Below are 21,873 nucleotides of genomic sequence, written 5' to 3' on the forward strand. Positions count from 1 at the left end.
TACTGTCGAAACGCAATAAACGCTCATTTTAGATCCCTTAAGGGGGCAATTTCCCCCACCCCAATATATATCTTTCCCCCAGTTTGCTCCTCCCTCCTTCAGCCTTAAAATCCCAAAATTACGAAAATTTCAACTTTTTTGCGGCAATTTTTGGCAAAATTGTTTGAATTTTCCCCCTGCCATTTACTTTTATCCCCGGCTTTTATCCCATTCCCCCAAAAAGAAATCCTGGCACCGCAACTGCTAGGGGAGCGGCCATCCACCCGAATTTACATCAAGGAAATAATTATGAAATTAAACTACCCATACCTTCCTTCAGCGGTCCTCAATGTCCTTCCTTTCCATGCCTTCACTTCTGTAGGAACCTGGTCTGTGGTTAGTTCAATGACACCATGTGTGGCATTCTAGAAATGTTATGATAAAAATAATCAAGAAAGCTTCTATAATAATGCTCTACAAAAATTAATGTTTAAATAAATCTAATGCAGTTGCAACTGAACTAATCGTAACTGCGTTGATTTCACAAAGGACTATTAATATTTTAATGGTTATGTTTTAGAATACTAGTAGCATCATTTTGACTTAATCGGTGTTAATTATAATGACGCATTTCTGTTGTAACGCAAATACCAAAAGTTGCAACAACTTTTTACTATTACTAAACAACATTTCTTCAAACTTCAAACTGCGTGATCATTTTTTTGTAAGGTACGTTTTGGTCGATAATAATAAGGAATGAGAAATATGTGAATAAAATATGAGTAAATATTTTCTTACGCTAGATAAAACTACCGCATTTCGAACAGCTATACATTAATGCCATGAGTGCAGTGCTGGCAAATGGAAACATAGGCGAATGGTTTCGAACAACAGTGTGTGTGTTTGGGGGGTAGACAAGGATGCCTGCTATCACCAACGCTATTCAACTTATTCCCTGATATAATTATCAGTGGCTGATGTGCTAGAGAACCACGAGGAACGGTCAGCATTGGAGGCAGAGCAGTATCCAATCTTCGCTTCGCTGATGATATATAGATGGCTTAGCTGGCAGTGAGTAAGTACTAAAGTCCCTGATTGATAATCTCCATCAAACATCACAGAGGTATGGAATGGAAATAAGCGCAGAAAAGACCAAGCTGATGACCAACAATCCAAAAGGAATCAGTGAAGAAGTGGAAATAAGTGAGCAAAGGATAGGCACAGTAACCAGCTTCAAATATATTGGTGTGATTATATCAGATCGCACAAACAACCAGTGCCATGGCAAGATTAAAGCCATTACAGAATTACAGGAAAATCAGGGAACAGTAAGCAGGAAGTCTGTAAGAAACTGAAAATTTAATATGTCCGACCTGAATAATTTTGCTTGATCAGATCACGTATCTCAAGAATCGTAAGAATTCTGTTAGGTCCAAAGCCAGGGTCTATACCCATATCAAGAATCAAGATCGGTATATTCCAGTCCCCGGGATTCCAGTTGAAATCCATACACCCCCTATGGAAGATCTTATCGACGACCTTATCCTCTCACATAGGAGCCGGGGTGTAATATGTAACCTCAACTGAAATTCACAAGCCCTGTATGGAAGATTAAGGTCATGTCTTCAGAACTTGATGAATTAAAATATTAAATTGAAGATATATAAATAGATATATGACGTCAATTTTCATTCGCTCACCTCATATCGTTTCCAAGTTAGAGACGGCAATTGCCAATTCTGCAAATGGTAAAAATATTTCACTGTAATTAATATGCTGTTGTTTTTGTCTATGTGATATAATCGGATACATGTAATAGGCCTACATTATATTGAGTCTTACAGAAGTTGACAATGAATCATTACTAACATAAAAGAAAAAAAATTCTCCGGGTGTCGACTGAAGACGACAAGTTTTAAAGTTTCTTTAAAAATTTATTAAACTTAACTTAACGAACATAATTTATAATGCGCCTTTTCCTGTGGCTACAAAGCGCAACAAGCATATTAAAAAGAACAGCAAACATTATTGTATTGGTTCAGAAATTCTTGAGATAGCTCTGGATATTTTGAGAAAATATCTCAAAACTTATGTTTTATTTTATGTTTTTTATTATTTTATGTTGAAGCAAATGAATGTTCTATTCAACATACCTGTTTAACCGCCAATAAAAAGCCACCAAGATTCCGGATTAGACTGATTTGGTGAAGTGTGAACGAATGCTCAGCGTTTGGTATTATGCTGTAATAAAGAAAAAATGACATACTCAGGTGCGACTCCGGGGGACGGGGCACACCCTCCCCCAATTTTGAATTTGTTCTGTTTAAACCAAAATTGCCATATGGTTCCCACCAATAATAACTTTCTGCCATTGTCCCCCCCCCCCCAGTTGATAGCCGATGGATGTTCTATTTTATTTGTTGTTTATTACTCAGAGCCACCAAACCTTTAAAATCAGCAGAAAGGCGAGGTCTGCTTGTTTCTGTAGACAAGGGCAGTCTTCAGTGAACGGCTCTTTTCAGAGCCACCAAAACCTTTATATCAGCAGATAGGCGAGATCTGCTTGTTCTCTGTTGACAAGAGTCATCAGTAGGCAAGGGGCGGTCTACATGTCTCATTCTTAGGTACTTTCCTGAAGAAGTCAGAACTACTCCTGACGAAAGCTTGACAGTTCTAAACTTGTCCGACGCGAACCCGCTAAACACCCACTAATTGTTTATTACTTGTTTATGAATACAATGTGATGCAGTCAAGAATATAGACCGGCCACGATTATGAAAACGTGTATCAATGGTAAGATAGGATCCAATTTGTGATACAGATCATACCGTAAATATTTAGGTCCCAGTAGCTGATCATAGTAATAATGCGAATCATCCGGCAAGAAGAATTGGTCGTTGGCGCCCGTAAATATAAACTTGGGCATCGTCAATCTATCTCGATACGCTACGATTTAATAATAATAATAATAATAATAATAATAATAATAATAATAATAATAATAATAATAATAATAATAATAATAATTAATAACAATAATATATAATAATATATTGAAATAACGTTATAAGTTTTGCAGACTGCCGAACTATGATTCATCTCGTTGTAAAAATTCACGTTACGCATGAATTTTTTGAATTATATAACCACAATTACAACATAGTAACCTATGGTTGCTGCAATACATGTAATTATGAGTTACTCACACAATTAGTGTAAGAATTAACTGAAATCGTGTAATAATTTTTTCGGTGGATATTTTTTTAATCATATCCTAAAAAAGGATCCTAAAATAGCAAAATACTCCTTTAAAATTTATTAATTAACGCAGGTTGGAAAGAGAAAATATCAGAAACCCTATAATTTGATTATACCAACACAATGCATGCGCGTATTTGTTTTGTTGTTGTTGGTTTTTTTGGGGGGGGGGCTTTGGGGGCGAGCCCCCCGGGGTAAAAGCAGGGGGCGGCCAAAATGAAGGGGCGGCTGAAGAAGAAGGGGCAGCAAAAAGAATTAGTAAAGAAAAAAGGGCGAACAAATTTGAAAGAGTATAAAACATTTTGAAAAAATTGTATTGTAAATCAACATGTGTTGCTTTTAGGCTGCTAGCGCCTATAATCATTTTTTTTGGGCTCTTCACTTTTTCATACCACCGAAAAAAAAATTGGGTCAACCGTTTCGGGCTGTTGGGGGAGGGGGGGGGGCAAAATTAATTTTCTTCAGCCCCCGGGGTAGGCCGGCCACGGTACGCCACTGCCATGTCTTCGCACAATATCATTATGAACTGCAGCAAAGAATTCGGCTGTTCCGTGTCACATTTTCAAGGTTATTCCAGTTGCAATCTATACACCCCTATACGGAAGACATGACCTTACTCCTCCAAACAGGGGCTGTAGGTTACAAACGCATGATGCTCATTATTACGGGACAGTCTGGCCTAAAATACAATAATTTCATGCTAATTCAAGACCCAATTCGGTCATTAATTTATCTGGACACAAGCAACATTATCATTATAGTCGTACCTAGAGGATCAATGAAGTCGGCCAACATTTGAGTGTTAGGATGATCCAAAAATTGTGTGATACCTTCCTCATAATAATCGTTGAATGCGAATGTCCATCCACCCAGGGATCGATAATGGTGATGAAGATTCTATAAGAACAAATGCATTATTTATTTATTTATTTATTTATTTATTTATTTATTTATTTATTTATTTATTTATTTATTTATTTATTTATTAATTATATAATAAATTAATTAATATATAATAAATTAATTAATTATATAATTAATTAATTTAATTGATTAATATTAATTAATTAATTTATTTATTTAACAGTATTCTTTCAGGTAGACTAACTTTGCAATTTGGTACCCGATCATCAGGGTACCCAATGATCGAAAGTGACGGTATGCCATGAAATCCATAGGTCTATACTTTGAAATGTATTTAGTTATTTAGTTATTTAGTTATTTAGTTAGTTACCCAGCAAAAAAAAAAACGTTTTTAAAACGTTTTAAATAAGTTATATTTTGGCTTTTGGTTTAGGTAAAAACGTTTTAATAACATTAAAATGTCGGGTTATATAAAGGTCGTTTTAAAACGTTTTGTATGAAAACACACTACAACAATATTTCTAAAATGTTTTCATAAATGTTATTGTAAACTATTTTTGCAAACATTTTTTGCCAAATATTTTGTCAACACTTAAATAACATTATGTTAAAATATTTGGCCCCAGCAAACTCAGAAATGTTCTTAAAATGTTTTCTTCAAAACGTTTTAATAACATTTAAATGTCGGGTTATATAAAGGTCATAAAAACGTATTTAAAACGTTATTACAAATAGTTTGGGCAAACATTTTTTGCAAAATATTTTTTCAACCCAAAAATAACATTCTGTTTAGAATGTTTTGTATCACGTTTAAAAATGTTTTTGGAATGCTATTAAAACGTTTTTATACCATTATATAACCCGACATTTAAACGTTTTCTGTAAAACATTTTGTGTTTGCTGGGCAGTAGATTATCAAAAAATGTTTTTCAATGTTATGAAAACGTTTTATACCCTTAATATACCCTTTATATAACCCGACATTTAAACGTTTTCTGACAACATTTTATAACCTTTTGCGAATGATGTCGAAAACGTTTTGTGTTTGCTGGGTAGTTAGTTAGTTAGTTAGTTAGTTAATTAGTTAGTTAGTTAATTAGTTTTTCATTTCTTGCATTGTATTGACAATAATTCAAGAGCACTGATAGCAGTGTTTGAATTTTTTTCATCTGACGCAGAGCAACTATTAAGTGCAGTCTCCGACAATCAACACATAAAATCGTACAGTGTGGTATCGCAATTTTGCACCACACTACTTTTAAAGTTGTATCGTAAATTCGCAACAGGCTTATTTCGAACGTTGACTGACAGTAATACATAAACTACTTTTCTTCTGCCCCTCTGAATCTTCTTCTTCATTCTCATGTTTTGTGTTTACTGGGGATCGTATACGTACCTCCCTAAGATTGAGGACATCCAATACAATGGGCGCCATAGCAAAGACGCGTTTATCGACAACGCCTGTCAACCATGTTATCCAACCACGCTGTATGTAATACAACATAAATGGTTACCGCGATAGACATATTAGAATAAATCTAAATGTTTCATTACAAAATTAACAAGTTGGCAGCACAATTGTTTTGAAAAAAAATTGTCCAACTTATACGTTACACAATCTTTGCGTTCGGTCGCAATGGCTCATCTTGTAAGAAAATAAACTGAGCTCAAAAAGAAACTTATAATTTTTCACAAGGTCATATCTTGAAATCCTGTCTATCAAATTCTACCAAAATTACACACAGGTTTACTTCAATACTCTACTCTTAACACATGTCATTAACCACGCAGTTATCCAACGGACACAACAGCAAAATGCACTGACATGGAACAGCTTCCTGGAACACATTCTCACAGCCCAGCCCTGTTTCATGAAAAAAGTGTATGAAAAGCAGAAAGTAGCACCGTTTTATCATCTGTGCAAGGATCTTGTGTGCATTCTCACAGATTTGTTGTGCTGGGTGCCAAATGTTGGGCTGTGAAAGTGGAGGAAGTCCAGGAAACTGTCCCATGACTGTGCATTTTGCGTTTTGAGTAGAGTATTAAAGTAATCTTGTGTGTAATTTTGGTTCATTTTGATTGATAGTATTTTAAGATATGACCTTGTGATTCACGCGTTGTAAAAAATTATAAGTTTCTTTTTGAGGTCAGTTTAGTTTTGAAACAAGAAATGTGGTGCATTTGAGAGTGCGCCCTCTATTGTTGATACAAATATCAGTCGCAAGTTGATATCTTGTGTATAATTTGTGTAAAACGGGTCAACGTCACCTGCTGGGTGCAGAAAATCAGTTGAGTACAGAGTCTCCGTTTGATCACAAATACTTGTAGGTGTGGGTGTGCGACACACACTGTGTGTCGGTGTTTATGACGGTTACCTTTGCAATTGTGTTTAAGGTGGTACTACACCCCTTAATAAATTTTTTTTTTTTAAAGTTATTTTTTAAGAAAATGCAAAATTCATCAGAATTTATCAGGGGGTGTAGTACCACCTTAATACTTTTTTTACTTAATTTTATTGAACTTACCTTGGAACGACCAGCAGGCATAAATTGAGTAATGTTAATATCAGGTCGAATTTTATGTGACCAGTCCTTCATTGTATCAAATCCACGAATTGCTGCCTAAAATAATATGAACTGAGTCATGTTAATATCAGGTCGAAATTTATGTGACCAGTCCTTCATTGTATCAAATCCACGAACTGCTACCTAATTAGCAATACAAATTGAGTCAAGTTAATATCAGGTCGGATTTTATGTGACCAGTCCTTCATTGTATAAAATCCACGAATTGCTGCCTAACAAAGTAATACAAATTGAGTCATGTTAATCATGTACAATTAGGTCGGATTTTATGTGACCAGTCCTTCATTTTGTATCATATCCACGGATTGCTGCCTAAAGTAATATAAATTGAGTCATGTTAATATCAGGTCGAATTTTATGTGACCAGTCCTTCATTGTATCAAATCCACGAATTGCTGCCTATTATAATGTAATACAAATTGAGTCATGTTAATCATGTACAATTAGGTCGGATTTTATGTGACCAGTCCTTCATTTTGTATCAAATCCACGAAGTGCTGCCTAAAATAATATAAATTGAGTCATGTTAATATCAGGTCGAAATTTATGTGACCAGTCCTTCATTGTATCAAATCCACGAACTGCTACCTAATTAGCAATACAAATTGAGTCAAGTTAATATCAGGTCGGATTTTATGTGACCAGTCCTTCATTGTATCAAATCCACGATTTGCTGCCTAAAGTACTATATATGTGACCGTCCACGGCGAATGAGCCGTAAATTCCTCCCCGGTCAATTTTGTTTTATTTCGTGTTTAAAAATAAACATCATAAACTTAAAAATGGTATATCATTTGACTTCAAACGATATCCAGAAGCGGAGTTATGGTTAGTTAAACTTTGCTCCTTCAACAAAATTATAGCTTTTTTCGTTTCTATGTGTGTCTCTTTTTCCACATTGCTGGCAATAAATATCAAACAGTCATAATTGGCGGTCATTTCAAATCATCCCCAAGTCAACGAGGTTTAAGAAGGTTCTCTCATTGTTAATTGTTGGTTATGCATACCTATACAAATAACCCACCACTTGAACAGGCTTTAGCAAAAGCAAACAAAGACCAGAGTTATTAAAAGTTCTATAGCCATCTAAGGTAGAAGCTTATTATCCACTTCAATAATAGGATTATTGATTGGTGTTGTGACTATCAAAATAAGACAGATGTCGCCGCCAGCTTTAGTGACCGATGAATACGACCTTCGTACACATTTTACACCATAACTCAGAATACAATTTAGGGAATTTACGGCTCGTTTGTGCTGCCGGGTCACATATTGAGTCATGTTAATCAGGTCGGATTTTATGTGACCAGTTCCTGATTGTATCAAATCCAAGATTTGCGGCGTAATAAAGTAACACAAATTTTACAAATCAAAGGAAGTGAGTCGAACTAGTTGTCAAACGTAGCATCTATAATTTAAATTCAGATTTCTGTTCCCACTTGTGGCATAATTATTTGAAACTTAGTACTGAACCATGAGAGTACTGCCTCTTTTGGAGGGGACGTTAACCCCATGAGAACTACTTGCCGATTGGCCAAAATGAATATTGTGTCCAATTTTGAACTAATCAAGGAAGATAAATCATCTCCAAAAGCAAGTTTGACCATAGGCCTAAATAAATGTAAATAGTTTAAAGCCTAGTCATAATTGGTAATTGAAATGAGCATTTCAAGTTATCAACCAATCAGAAATGCTGTTAGATGGCCAGTAGTATCCAGGGGGTTAAGCCCCGTGTACAGATTATTACGAGTTACAGATTCCAACGCAAATGTACATGCCTATTAGAATTTGATCATCATTAATATCCCCACGCTTTATTAACACAATACTATACATGACGTCTAGGAAACCATATAATATTTACATATTTTCCTGCTCAATGTCAAGCGTAAATAAGGGTTACAAAACAATTTTGATAAAAGTGAAAACCATCCCACATGGAGCCTTTTGGAAAATCAATTTACCTTGAAGCCATATATGAAACCTTTATCATGAACACATGCATTCTTCCCAGATAGTGAGGAAGGCTTGATTCTTGGATTTTTACCGATTTTCCGCTTAGACCACTGTAGATTTCTATGAGGTAACGTAAATGCGTCAATGAGAATACATACATACATACATACATACATACATACAGGTTTCATTATCATTGAGGTATAGGACTTTTTTATTTTTTCGGAGAAGAGCAGATAGGGCAACTACTTGATTATGTTTCTAACATGTTCATACTATAGTACATACTCTGAAAATTTTAGAAAATTCGCACGGGTCAGTTTTTTTTTTAAATCACATTTTTGTTCATAAAATGGAGGTTATAGTTAAAATGGGGGTTATAGCGCCCTTAACGGGCACTCTCTCCATACACTCTAATGACAGCCTATTCATTTTTTTGAATAGAAAGTCTATTCATTTTTTTAAAATAGAAACTCATCAATTTGAATAGATCCCTTATCATTTTTAAATCGAATCATATCGTTTGATGCGATTTAGTATCAACATCGCAGAAAACTTTGAATCGACACACTCATCAAAATGACGTCAACGATAATGAGGGATTTCATTGGTCAAAAGTACGCACGCTGCTGTATCCGGGGTCTTGGTCGGCCGCCATTACACATTTGTACAGTACGGTGGGGACATAGGCACTAGTAAGAAATCCACTTTTATTGATATATTAATCTAGCATCTGTATTTTTGTGTTCATTATGTTTTAAAAGTACGTTAGAATCTCAGTTGAAATAATAGGAAACAAAACCACGGGTGAACAGTGGCGTAACTCCTATGGGCTCTGGGGGGCCGCGCCCCCGGGCACCCGGGCTAAGGGGCACCCTGGCCAGGCCTGGATACACATTCATTTCGACACGATAATACTTTGTTATAGGAACGAAGTGGACACCTTTACCTACCATGGAGAGAATTAATCTTCATTTGGGTGCCCCCCCTCAACACAAAATTTTCGCGCGCAGTGCACCTTAACTTGTCATTTGAAAGACCGAAATTCAACATGATTATACCAAATTAGTGGTATTTAAGCCTGACATTTCGCTCGCCCGCGCGCAATTGTTTTAGGAAGAAGGGGTATTTTGTACTCTTGCTCCCGGGCGCCACAACCTCTAGCTACGTCACTGCAGCTAGTGATAAATCTTGAAAAGTAAAGCCATTGGAGAAGATGAAAACATTTTTTGTTAACATGAAGTTCATTGAAAGATGAAATTAATTTGATCAGAAACACTGTTTTTGTTAAAAGTTATGTATATATGGCTTTCAATCAAGTGCATAGCAAGCTTTCTTGGTCGGGGGGGGGGGGGATAATATTTGAGGGCAAAAACGAAAGCAATTTTGCGCTTGCATAATTTTGACTCGGTATTTTCAGAGGGAATTTTACATATACCGGTTTTCTTAGAGAGTGTATGTACATTGAAGTCTTTGATCTTCACAAAAAGGCTTTATTGAGACAATGTGCGGGCGTAGCGAGCAAAATGTTTGTATTTTACGCTATTTGGGCCCATGATCTGAGTGGAAAGGGCTTATACTTTGATCAGCTCCTAATCGGCGGGCCTTATAACATCGCGGATTATTATCAAAATATTTTACTTTGAGAATTGTTTTGTCACACCTCTCCAGAAGCATCACAAATTACTAATGCAAGTCCTATACTTTGTCTACTTTCTTTAACACACAAAATATAGGCCGGACAGGTCAAATAATGGCTCTCTTAACGTGGGTCTACTTTTGGCGTAGTGGTAAAAGCCTAACAAGTCCCGCCTATTACGAGCTGATCAAAGTATAATAGGGACATTGTGCGCGCGAGCAGCGCGCAAATCTTTTGTATTTTGCACTATTTTGGCCCATGATCGGGATGAATTTTGGTGGAAAACGGGCTTCTTGTCCCTTTTCTTTTCCTTTACAAACAAAAATTTCTCTTTCAATTTTTGTCGGAAGAGCACTTTTCTCTTTCATTTTTTTGTCCGGGGAGGGGGGGCTTTGCACCATGCACACCATTGGTTAGGGGCACCCGATCTACTTTCGCCCCCGGGCACCCTGAACCAAAGTTACGCCACTGCGGGTGAAGAACACAGGGCAAACGCTATTTAACACCATATATTTTATATTTTCAAGCAAATACATTATAATTTTCTGCCATCCTCTTTTAAGACCGTAATTTTATAGATAATTTCTGTAATACGTGTCACCATGCTATCAAATACACTCGATGGCTATTTAACACCACAGTGTTGAGTCGTATAGTGTTACTCTCTTAGCGTGAAGCGGACAAGAGATGACGCATTTCCCCAAATTAACATGACTAGAATTTTAACCAGATTCTAGTCAAATAGATTCAAATAAATTGAATGGATTCTAATCAACTGCAACTAGTAAACTATTCATTTTTTGATATATTACGTATTATTTTGATAAGGATCAAATCAAATTTGAATAGTTATCTAATCATTTTGATTAGATAACTTGTAAAAAAAATGATTAGTTCCCCTCATCAAATATTTGATTAGACTCTCCGTATCATTTTGATTAGATTCTAGTAAGTCACCTATCGATACGGCAGTCTAATCAAATTTGATTAGTTTCTAATCATTTTTGATTAGTTTGTTTTAAGAGTGTAGGGCTACATGTAAATACCAGTTATAGACAAATGGCCCTAAAATAACACCGACTCGTTCATTTTTCCTCAAATTTTGCATGTGATGTAGATTTAACATCTGGAATGTAATGCAAGTGGTGTCGTTGCTGCTCTTATAAATTAATTTATAAAATATCAGCCCCAGACCAAGGTGACATACACAATTCTTTTATAAAGCGCCGTTACATCTAGACCACAGCGTATAAACAAATTCAAAGCATAAACACAATTATAACAAAACAAAGTGAGCAATAAAACAGTCAACTTTTGGGAAGAGATATGATTTCAGTAATTTCTTGAAGACTGGTAATGAGTTTGCAGTACGAATGGTGATGGGTAAATTGTACCACAGTAAGGAGCAGCCAGAGAAAAAGCCAGAGAATTGTAATGATCAGTTTCCATGTTAACATGTATTAGGCTACCCGCATATGATTTCGTCATCATTGTATATTCAACAACTCCTGCTATACCTTTGTACAGGAGTCAACCGTTGTTAATCCGTGATGAACCCACACTTTTATTGTAGCGTATACGCGAACGCGAGCGAGACTACGCGTTACGCGAGAGTGCGTAAAATTCGTCATGCCTGGAACCTGTGTGCGTACGCAAGCTTTACAAGTTGAATTCATTCATTTTTCAGGTAGCGGCTAAACATTGCAGTTTTATTCTGTGGTTTTATTGCGGATATCAACAGAGAAATCATCGACGTCTTTGCAAGGCTGAGTGGCAATGATTAACTGACACTCCTCATAAAAATAATCATGTGAATTTACGATCTTTAGCTTCTTTTCGTTGTTGAAAGGGATTCAATCATATTTCACCGTTGTTCATCACCGTTTAACATCTCGCGTCCGGCGCGTCTGCGTGGTTTACTTCGCTCGGGCAGCTAAAGCTGCCCTCGCGAAGTAAACCACGCAGACGACGCGGCCGCATCGTTGTTAAACGGTGATGAACAACGGTGAAACATGATTGAATCCCTAATTGATTACCACGAAAACTTACACCTTGATTAGTGGGAGTGTTAAAGGGTGCATGAGACGCTAGAGAAGGAACAATAACGGGTCTTGGGGGCTCTCAGAGAGTTTTGAAAAAAAATAAAAATAAATAAATAAAACAAGAAATAATACCTATTTTGATCAATTGACTCAAAGAACATACCGAGCAGTTTAGAGACAAAAATCTGATTGAAAATATGCAATCTGCTATTTAAACTCTGTTGGGGTAGGGGGGGAATAAGCTCCTTATCCGGATCTTTATTACAAAAGCATGTATTTGTACAATACGAATTAAGCGTAACTATCTCAGATGTTAGTATAATGGACAAACATTGCGTAATTGCGTAAAAACTGGCCTTTGACCAAAACTGAGGGCGCAATTTTTGTGAAATCTCACAACGCCCTTGCGCCATAATGATAGCTGCGTATGGAGCATCAATTTGTTTCGATTCTTGCCCCATTGTCATGATTGTGTCTTTTCTAGCTGACAAATAGCCTGAGTCATTACAAAATTGACCTCTACGGTACAAACAAAGAGTCCTTGCGATTCAAACTGTTCCTGTGCACATATGACACGTTTGAAGCAAGGGGTTAATTGTGCCCCATTCCTGAAACAATTGCGCGCGAATTAAGTAATCAAGTTGAATTGCGGTCTTCCAAATGATTGTTATTGTTGAAACGCGATAATTTTGACTTTCACCACTTTGGAGGGGGTGCAATATCTATAGGTGGCGCTGAATTTGCCCCATCCGCGACCCGTCTTAAGACGGCGCGGCCCTAAAGGGCACGTTCTCTCCCTTACCCCTCGAGGTACGCTTCTGAGTTTGAATAGTCGAGAGTGCGCAGTGACGATGCACGCATCGTCGATGACGTTGCCTTGGTTTAAATCGCAAAGGATTTTGGGAATCACTGCAATGGTGTCCTACCTTGGTCATTGGTAGTTGCAATACATACTCTGGTTGGTCTGTTCCGTTTTTGATAAAATGACCCCAGGTAAAAGCAATGGCCGCATCCTCACTTCTGGATTGATTCTTAGGATCTTCCTACAACAATACAATTAGGAAAGTTACACTGTCAAATGCTTGTTTCAGAGGATGATTTAAGGAAGCCCCCATCATGCACTGTAAAAGTGTTATCATGCGAGTTTCAACTGCCACTTTACTTCTCAAATCCCATTGAATTCTGTGCAAAAGATGTTGTTTTAGAATTGTGTGTGTGTCATTATTACTTGGTCGATTTCAGAACAAAAGTGATGTATGCACGAAGATAATTCACACCTTCTGTAGATAACATAAAATGTGAAATCGACTGACATTTTGAATGTGTTTTTATTGTAAACATATCAGTCCAATTTCAAATTTTACCATACACGTGTATGCAGTGGTGTCATGTTCACTCACGCAGCTGTGCTAACCGCAAGTTGACCCCAGTGGAGTGCTGGGAAGTGCTTCAATCATCCTGTGCTTGTTTAAAGAGTTACACAACTCTGTTTACTATTGTGAATATTACGCAACTTGTAGTAAATGTTATATAACATAACTTTTATGTTCAACTTTTTCACCTTCTCCACAGGGTGTCGACTGCAGACGACATGTTCCAAATTTAGTTTTAAAATTTAAAAAATGTCAGAATTATATAATGCCATGACCATTATGCATTAAAAAGAGTTCAAACAAGCCCATTTTTGGCTTAGTGGTTCGTGAGATAGCTCTTGACATTTTTAGAATACATCACAAAACTTTGGGATTTTTATGTTGAAGCCTATGGCTAGCATGCATAGAGTTCACGGAGTAAACATCGCTGTACATGAAACAACTATTTTAACAATGTAGACTTTGAATATTAATTTGACAAGTAGTAGCTGTAGTTCACATTTTCTTTAAGATAATTTAAGAAGTTGCTTTAAGTTCATACGTCCAGATTTTATACGTTTGATTTTCTAAATATAAAAAATACTATATACTTTGCAGAATATGATTATATTCATCTTTTAATTGAGCTATTTTTCGAGGAACGTGGATTTTATCTCTATAAATAATTACGTTGTCTTCGAGGGTTCAGAACCAGAAAGCCACAATTCTCTCGTGCCAGCTCTCACAAAATGAGCATAAAGTTGGCTCCTTGCTTTGGTCTTCAAAAATCAATATTCCACCGCAATTTCTTTAGCTTTCTATTGAATTTTGTCATGATTAATTGATCTACTATAGTGCCCTGGCGACTTTTTGCTCATTTTGTGGGAGCAGGTAGGTGATTGTGAGTGTAAGCTTTCTGGCTCTCAACCCTCGTCTTATCGTCTTACCTTAAACACTACAGGTTGGTTTGGTACTTGTTTTAAATTCCCTGCAACACTTGACATAACAAGAATAACAATATAACAATCATATTATTTTGGTGTTCTGATATAGTGATTAATTAATAGTGCATTGAAGTTCCACTATATGTAATATCCTATCCCAGCAAATACAATTATGTTTAAACGGTTTTTGTTGTTTTTGTCAAAACGTTTAGTAGGTCAAATTAATTTCCGTTTTCAAATGTAAAAACATTAAAAAAAAGTTATTGTTCATGTTTTTGTTAACGCTTAATATTAAATTAGCATGTTTTGCAGCAAGTCAGTTGTTAAAAGTTTAACAAAAAAATGTTAAAATGTTATTGAAACAAATAATCCGATATTTAAAGGTTTTCTGGCAACCTTTCTATAATCTTTTGCGAATATTTTCGAATTTGAGCTTTTGATTGTTTTTTTTTACTATATAGCCTAAATAACATTAAAGAAACAATATTAAAGCCTTTACTTACATGCCAGCTTCTACAGCAATTGCTGATGATAACAAGATAGAATTATCATCAAGTGGATCTGGAGGACTGGATCTATTAAGATATAACCAGGGAAGTTCAATGCATTATGGGTAGGGTGAGTGGAATTACGTCACGATTCTAGAATATGTATCCCAGCTCGTTTACTTAAATCCACTTACTAGAAGTAGGCGCCATTTTGATTCGTACGTGATGTTATTCACGTGTCGTAAGTCTAAAGTACAAAATACTGTGTTAACATTTCTACAATTTTAAATTAAGTTTAGGTGGTACTACACCCCTGGCCAATTTTGTGCCTATTTTTGCATTTTTCTCAAAAATTATAGCGCATTGAGTAAGATATGTAGGGGCAAGGACTACAAGTACTGCACTGAAAATTTTATTTCAGCAAAGACAACAGTTGTGGAGTTACAGTCAAAAATGAGGGAAAACTAATATTTGATCAATAAATCAATAACAATTTGTCATGAGGCACTGAAATTCCAGTGTTGTAACTGGATTCCTTGCCCTATAATATACATAACTTTTGTTACCAGTGTTTTATTAGTTTTTAAGAAAAATGCAAAAATAGTCACAAATTTATCGAGGGGTGTAGCCACCTTAAGTATACAATATATTCTGTGGTAAATCGATGACATATGACGTGATTGTTGAGGTATATGCGTAAATAGAATTAGACCGTCTAATCAAGATTCTCTTCCGCCGTCAGTGAGATTCCACTCACTCCACATACCGGTAGTGAATGTAATAGAAACCGGCAGGCGGCGGATGACATGATCGAGCCGGCAACTCGTGAAACCGCCCGGCCGTATGGCATTTTCCATATACTCAGTTAGTTTTGTGGGGTTCATTATCGAACCCCAACGGTTTTAGCTTGTATTTATATTATTTATCAACATAGGCCTATTTGTTTGTGATATTTCAAGCGTTTTAAAATTTCAAAATAATCCCATTCAATTATACGGTTGACGATGAAAATTTACTGAATTTAGGGACTGCACGTCATACACCACCTGGAAACCGGCACATCGCAGGAGTAGGGGATTAAATTAAAACTCTAATTGACAAAGAATGTAATACTAGTAGATATTAAAACCATTATTATTTAGCGGGGCCGCCTGCAGAGAGCGCGACATTTGAAAATGACTTATTTAACTAGAAAAAACATCCGTGGAAACGATCCGTTGGATTCTAAACTGTTCAGATTTTGCGTAATGCTGAATGACAAATTACTATAAACCGTCCCTATCTAATATATACGTGAAGTTATTTACGTGATTCGCTGAGCGCGAGTAGCGACCACATTGACATATTATTATATCCATTACATTTGATACATATCGTTGTGATTATCGCAGAATGCCGAATAACAAATTACTATAAACCTTCCGATCTAACACATGTTTGAACTTCTTACGCGAAAGTGCGAGTAGCGAACAGAGCAAAAATGGCATTGCACTGTAAAAATCTGTAATGTCGCCCTCTGTCGACAGAAAAACAGACTGATACGGTTTATAATTGGGTGTTATTCGGCAATATGCGATGACTGATTACAACGAGTAATAAAAGACACTGGTGACCTACCCTGGGTTATTATTTCCTCCAGTTATGTACATAAATCCTACGTCGGGATAACGAATGTTATCTGGAATAGTAACCGAGAGATAGTGCCACCAAACTGACCGGTCCACAATACTATCTGTATAGAAAATTATATATTGCGTCAAGAGTGATATCATTGACCTTTTCGGTAAAGCCCATAATTCTTTGTGGTTATATCCAAGATGTCGTCATGCAAATGCGCACATATCGTTACTGGGCACTTCATGGCTTTTAAATGCGCAGTAACGATGTTCGCTCAACGGTCGTCCACCTCTCTAATCACTCCAAATAATACCCAACACAGCATTGTACAAACCTAGCAAAATGGAGCTATCACAACCGTAACCCTACCATGCTAACTATAAGCAATAATTATCATCATGATTATACTCCTCCTGTATCACTGTGTGTTGATTATGATAACTCTCAAACTTATACTGACCCACTCATCAATGGGGGGGGGGGGGGGTGATAATGGCATCACCAGTCGTTAACCACGGACCCAACGGACTAAGGGTCTATTCTTGGCTAGTCTGAGAAACCCTATTTTGCTTCTATCACTCTTATTTATGTCCGTCTTTCTGTCTGCCCTGTTCGGTCTGTTTGGGTGTTTATCTCCCTCGTCTGGGGGAAAAGTCGCCAAAATGGGCACTTTTTAAGGCTAATATGGCCCCGGAAAAAATCCACATATAGGTCACCCCGGTCATCCGGGTACTTATTTTACATGACGCTACAGTCGGCTACACTTACGCTTTTCAACCCACAATAGATCGTGCAGCTGAGCGACTACTTGAAGACTTGTAGCAGAGCTCATTCAGTTGTTTACGTTCTGTTTTGACCTCGAATCGAGCAAATTTCTCGGCCGATTTCGGTAAAATAAAGGTTAAATACTTGGCGAAAATTGCATTTTATGTGAAGCTGAACACATGAACATGTAGAGGAAAGTATTTATTTTGGTTGTTGGCTGGAGGCCTCATGTCGAGAAGTTATAGAAATGGTAGTATTTTGGCCGATTTGAAAAGGGACAAACCACAGAAAACTACAAATTTGACTTCTGAATCTGATTTGTTGTCAACGGAGGTCAACGGCTTGTGACGTCACTCCGGGGTCGATAGGCGTCAACCTTGTGGTGATCATCGTATTGACCATCCCCTTATCAAAATATTGGGGGATTAAAACATTAAGATGATTTATCCCCCCTGGTATTACGCATGCGCTCGTTTTTCTCTCTGCATTATAAAAAAGGGGGAAGAGCTCAAAGTTGCCAAAATGGGCAGTTTTAAGGCTAATATGGCCAACTATGTTAATTTGGTTATAAACAAAAACCCCACATATAGGCGTCAACCTTGTGGTGATCAGCGTATTGACCATCCCCCTTATCAAAATATTGGGGGATTAAAACATTAGGGTGATTTATCCCCCCTGGGATTACGCATGCGCTCGTTTTTCTCTACACTCATAGAAATGACTTGTTCGCCTTGTTGGCGCAATTCAAAAGGAGTAAGTTTGGACAACTCAAAAATAGTGTAAAAGTTGCCAAAACAAAATTCATTTTAGTTATCCGAACTTAAAATATGCTGAAAAGCTCAAAAAGTTCCGTCAACTAATCAACTTTGTTGGCATTACTTAAAAAGTTGATGTAAGTCGTTGCGTCAACTTTTTAAGTAATGCCAACTTCTGAATTCAAGTTCAGGGAACTTAGGAAAATAAACAAGGTTCAAAGAACCAATTAGTTGAGTTATTGTAACTCAACATGTAAGTTGATGTAACTCGTTCATATTAAGTTACTGGTACTTATTGTTTTGAGTTATCCCAATTTGGTACTTTGTTACTTAATTCATGTAATTGGATCATTTTCTGCACAATTAGCAGTATTCAAATATTTATTTTTGTAATCAGTGCAAAATTTTGTATACTATAGCACACCTCTAGGAAATTATGCTAACCTAGGCTAGTTTCATTTTCTGAGTTGTAACAACTCAATAAAGTAAATGCAAATGAGTGCGACCAACACAATGATATCGAGTCAGCGTTACTCAAAATTGTACGCGTTGGCATTACTCGGAAAGTTGACGCAACAACTTACATCAACTTACTGAGTAATGCCAACGAACAATTTCTATGAGTGTATGCATTATAAAAAGAAAAAGAAAAAAAAGAGCTCTTACTATCAAGCCATGTTTGAGAAGTCATATTCAATACGTATACCGTATATATTCCGTCGACCCGTCTGGTGTAGTCTTCCAACACATAATAATCATAACTTGGATCTGCTTTATTCACGTAATCATCCAATGGAGTTGCCGAAATGAGAAAGACGTAGAATAGACTAGCTACCCCAAATCTTAAGACAAGTTTATTCGAAACACCCATTGTTGCTTCCCAAAAATCAATTTGAAGGAAATATTTTTATTATCGTCTTAAAATAGACATAATAATTATTATTTAAGTTATCAAATCAGGCTGGTTTAGATTTATATTTGATCAAAGTCCAAGCAAAATTAGACCTTCGATCTGGAATCTAATTGTTGTTATCAATTACTGATAATCAAGAAATAATCTATGGAACCTACCCACCCTCGATCGTGTCCTATATGATCGCTAGATAAAATCTTATGCATTTTGAGTTTAAAACCTATGCAGTGACTTGCTCATCCGGAGCATCGTAAAAATCATCAAAACTCAGATTTTTGCACCTTTAGATGTGCTAACAAACCCTGCTTGTGGTTAAGCCAAAAGCCGTGCATTGAAGACAAAATAAGACATGTGCTGTGATCAAGCAAAATCAGTCTGAAGTCGGGTATATTCTATTTTCGTTGTTGTATTCATTTTAATTAGAAGGGTTTTAAAAAAATTAGGAAAGTGAAATTATTTCCTTTGTTTGACTATATCTCAAAATCAATATTCCCCACTTCTGACTAATTTTGCTTGATTACATCGCATATTACATAAAGGTAGACTTGGTATTGTTGGTCGAAGCAGCCAAAAAAAAATCAACTTTTATTATCTAAATCAATATATTATTGAACAATAATACTCAGATGTTTTGCAAAAGTTCATTATACAAATCATATACTTTAAAAATTTGCTTGATTTATTGTTGTTAATGAGTTATGTACGTTTTAACAAAGTTTTGTTGTTTCAGTCCATAATAACATAACATAACTCAAGAACCAAAGGACCTACAAAAGTATATCTGTGATTTTTGGATTCTTCTACACACTCGCTATGGAATGATCAATGCAATTTTTGCCAAAGCTCACTACCATTCGTAAGATGCTGTGAACTACCAAATCGCAACAGTGATGAAAATATTCTCATTTTTCCTCACAAAATAATAAGAAACATAACAAGTGAATAAATTCCAAAGTGATAAAAATCCTCACTTTTTGCCTCAAAAATAATAAGAAACATAATGAAAAAATTCCAAAGTGATGAAAAAAATCTCACTTTTTTCCTAACAAAATAATACGAAACAAAACAAATGAAAAAAATTCCAAAGTGATAAAAAATCCACACTTTTTACATCACAAAATAATAAGAAACATATGAAATCTAACACAAAAATCAAGAAATTTCAAAGTGATAAAAATTCTTACTTTTTTTCCTCACAAAATAATACGAAACATAAGAATTCAAAAAGTGAAAAAAGTGAGAATTTTTTATCACTTTGAATTTTTTGATTTATGTTTTTTATTATTTTGTGAGAAAAGGTGAGGATTTTTTTTCATTTCTTATGTTTTTTATTAAAGTGGTAAAAAATCCTCACTTTTTTCATCACAAAATAGTGAGACTTAAAAGAAATTAAAAATTTGGAAAGTAATGAAAAAATTCTCACTTTTTTCCTCACAAAACATGCAAAATAATAAGAAACATAACAAATTGAAAATTCCAAAGTGATAAAAAATCCTCACTTTTTTCCCATACAAAATAATAAAAAAAACCATAACAAATTAAAAATTCCAAAGTGATAAAAATCCTCACTTTTTCCTTACAAAATAATAAGAAACATAACAAATGAAAACTTATGAAACGATGAAAAAGTCTCACTTTTTTCATCATAAAATAATAAGAAGCATGATAACAAATGAAAAATTTCCAAAGTGATAAAAAATTCCTCATTTTCTTCCTCACAAAATAAAAAGAATACAACACGATAAAAAATCCTCACTTTTTCCCTTATAAAATAATATGAAATATTAGATATAAAAATGCGCAAAGTGATAAAAAAATCTTTGTATTTTTCCTCATACAATAATATAAAAAAAACCATAAGAAATCAAAGAAATCTAAAGTGATAAAAAGATTCTCATCTTCTTACTCACAAATTAATAAAAAACATAACAAATGAAACATTTCTAAAGTGTTAAAGAAATAGTCACTTTTTTCATCACAGAATAATAAGAAACATACAAAATTTGCAAAGTGAGGGAAAAAAGTGAGGATTTTTTCTTCTCATTTTAACATCCTCTAAATCTTGCCTCATGACGCTCCGCTGGCTACGCTCGATTGTCAGAAAAATGCGACATGATGGTCAATTCGTAATTTGTCATTTTTAAAATTGCACGAATTTCCAAACAACGGCTCCTATGCTCACGATGATTAATCTTTTGGTATCAAATTTGATATCAACCTTCGATGGAAAATGTATAAAAAATTGTTATAAAATTATATTGCCATAAACTCATCAGACTTTGATGGGAATGGAACTAGTGGAGACTTTTTAATTTGGCTGTGTTTAGATATTAAGCACTCTCTCTCATTTGTAAACAAATACCTTTTGTCCTTATAAAATCAATCGGAATGACTCGGCAATTTATCTGGATTTCCCAAACAAGAATATCCTACAAGAAAGTATGGACCCCCCCCCATCAACATTCTGCAATGATACACAGTGGTAGGTAAATTTGTTAAAATGTTTCCGATTTTCAATTACAAAATATAAGTATAGTACTATCACTAAATATAAGTATAGTACTTTACAACTATTCTTTGATAAATCTATCCAATATGACGGTGATTTGTGTAATATCTACACATCATATTTAAACATCTTCCTGATTTAGCTAGAACGATGTATGCAATAATTATTTGCTCATTGTCAAATGTGCTTTAGACTATAGCCACAGAC

The 21,873-nt window shown here is 35.5% G+C and overlaps 1 protein-coding gene across 1 annotated transcript; it reads right to left on the reverse strand.

The window, feature by feature from the left end:
* Positions 1 to 299: 299 nt before the first annotated feature.
* On the reverse strand, positions 300 to 19,115 carry LOC140163808 (autocrine proliferation repressor protein A-like). The gene is made up of 11 exons (XM_072187123.1): positions 18,911 to 19,115; positions 16,725 to 16,839; positions 15,123 to 15,188; positions 14,623 to 14,671; positions 13,250 to 13,366; positions 6,627 to 6,722; positions 5,498 to 5,587; positions 4,005 to 4,134; positions 2,808 to 2,925; positions 2,133 to 2,220; positions 300 to 404 (listed from the first exon to the last, which is right to left on the reverse strand). The coding sequence occupies exons 1-11, from the start codon at positions 19,113 to 19,115 to the stop codon at positions 300 to 302; spliced, it is 1,179 nt and encodes a 392-aa protein (XP_072043224.1).
* Positions 19,116 to 21,873: the final 2,758 nt, after the last annotated feature.

The sequence above is a fragment of the Amphiura filiformis genome, chromosome 11 (assembly GCF_039555335.1).
Source record: "Amphiura filiformis chromosome 11, Afil_fr2py, whole genome shotgun sequence".
In the NCBI taxonomy this organism is placed as follows: Eukaryota; Metazoa; Echinodermata; class Ophiuroidea; order Amphilepidida; family Amphiuridae; genus Amphiura; species Amphiura filiformis.

Excerpts from the sequence above, each read along its gene's own strand:
- LOC140163808 (XM_072187123.1), bottom strand. The coding sequence starts at position 19,115 with ATGGGTGTTTCGAATAAACTTGTCTTAAGATTTGGGGTAGCTAGTCTA. Across the intron at positions 13,367-14,622 it reads ACCAACCTGTAGTGTTTAAG|GAAGATCCTAAGAATCAATC; the intron begins GTAAGACGATAA and ends GTATTGTTGTAG. Across the intron at positions 405-2,132 it reads TTTTATTGGCGGTTAAACAG|AATGCCACACATGGTGTCAT; the intron begins GTATGTTGAATA and ends TAACATTTCTAG.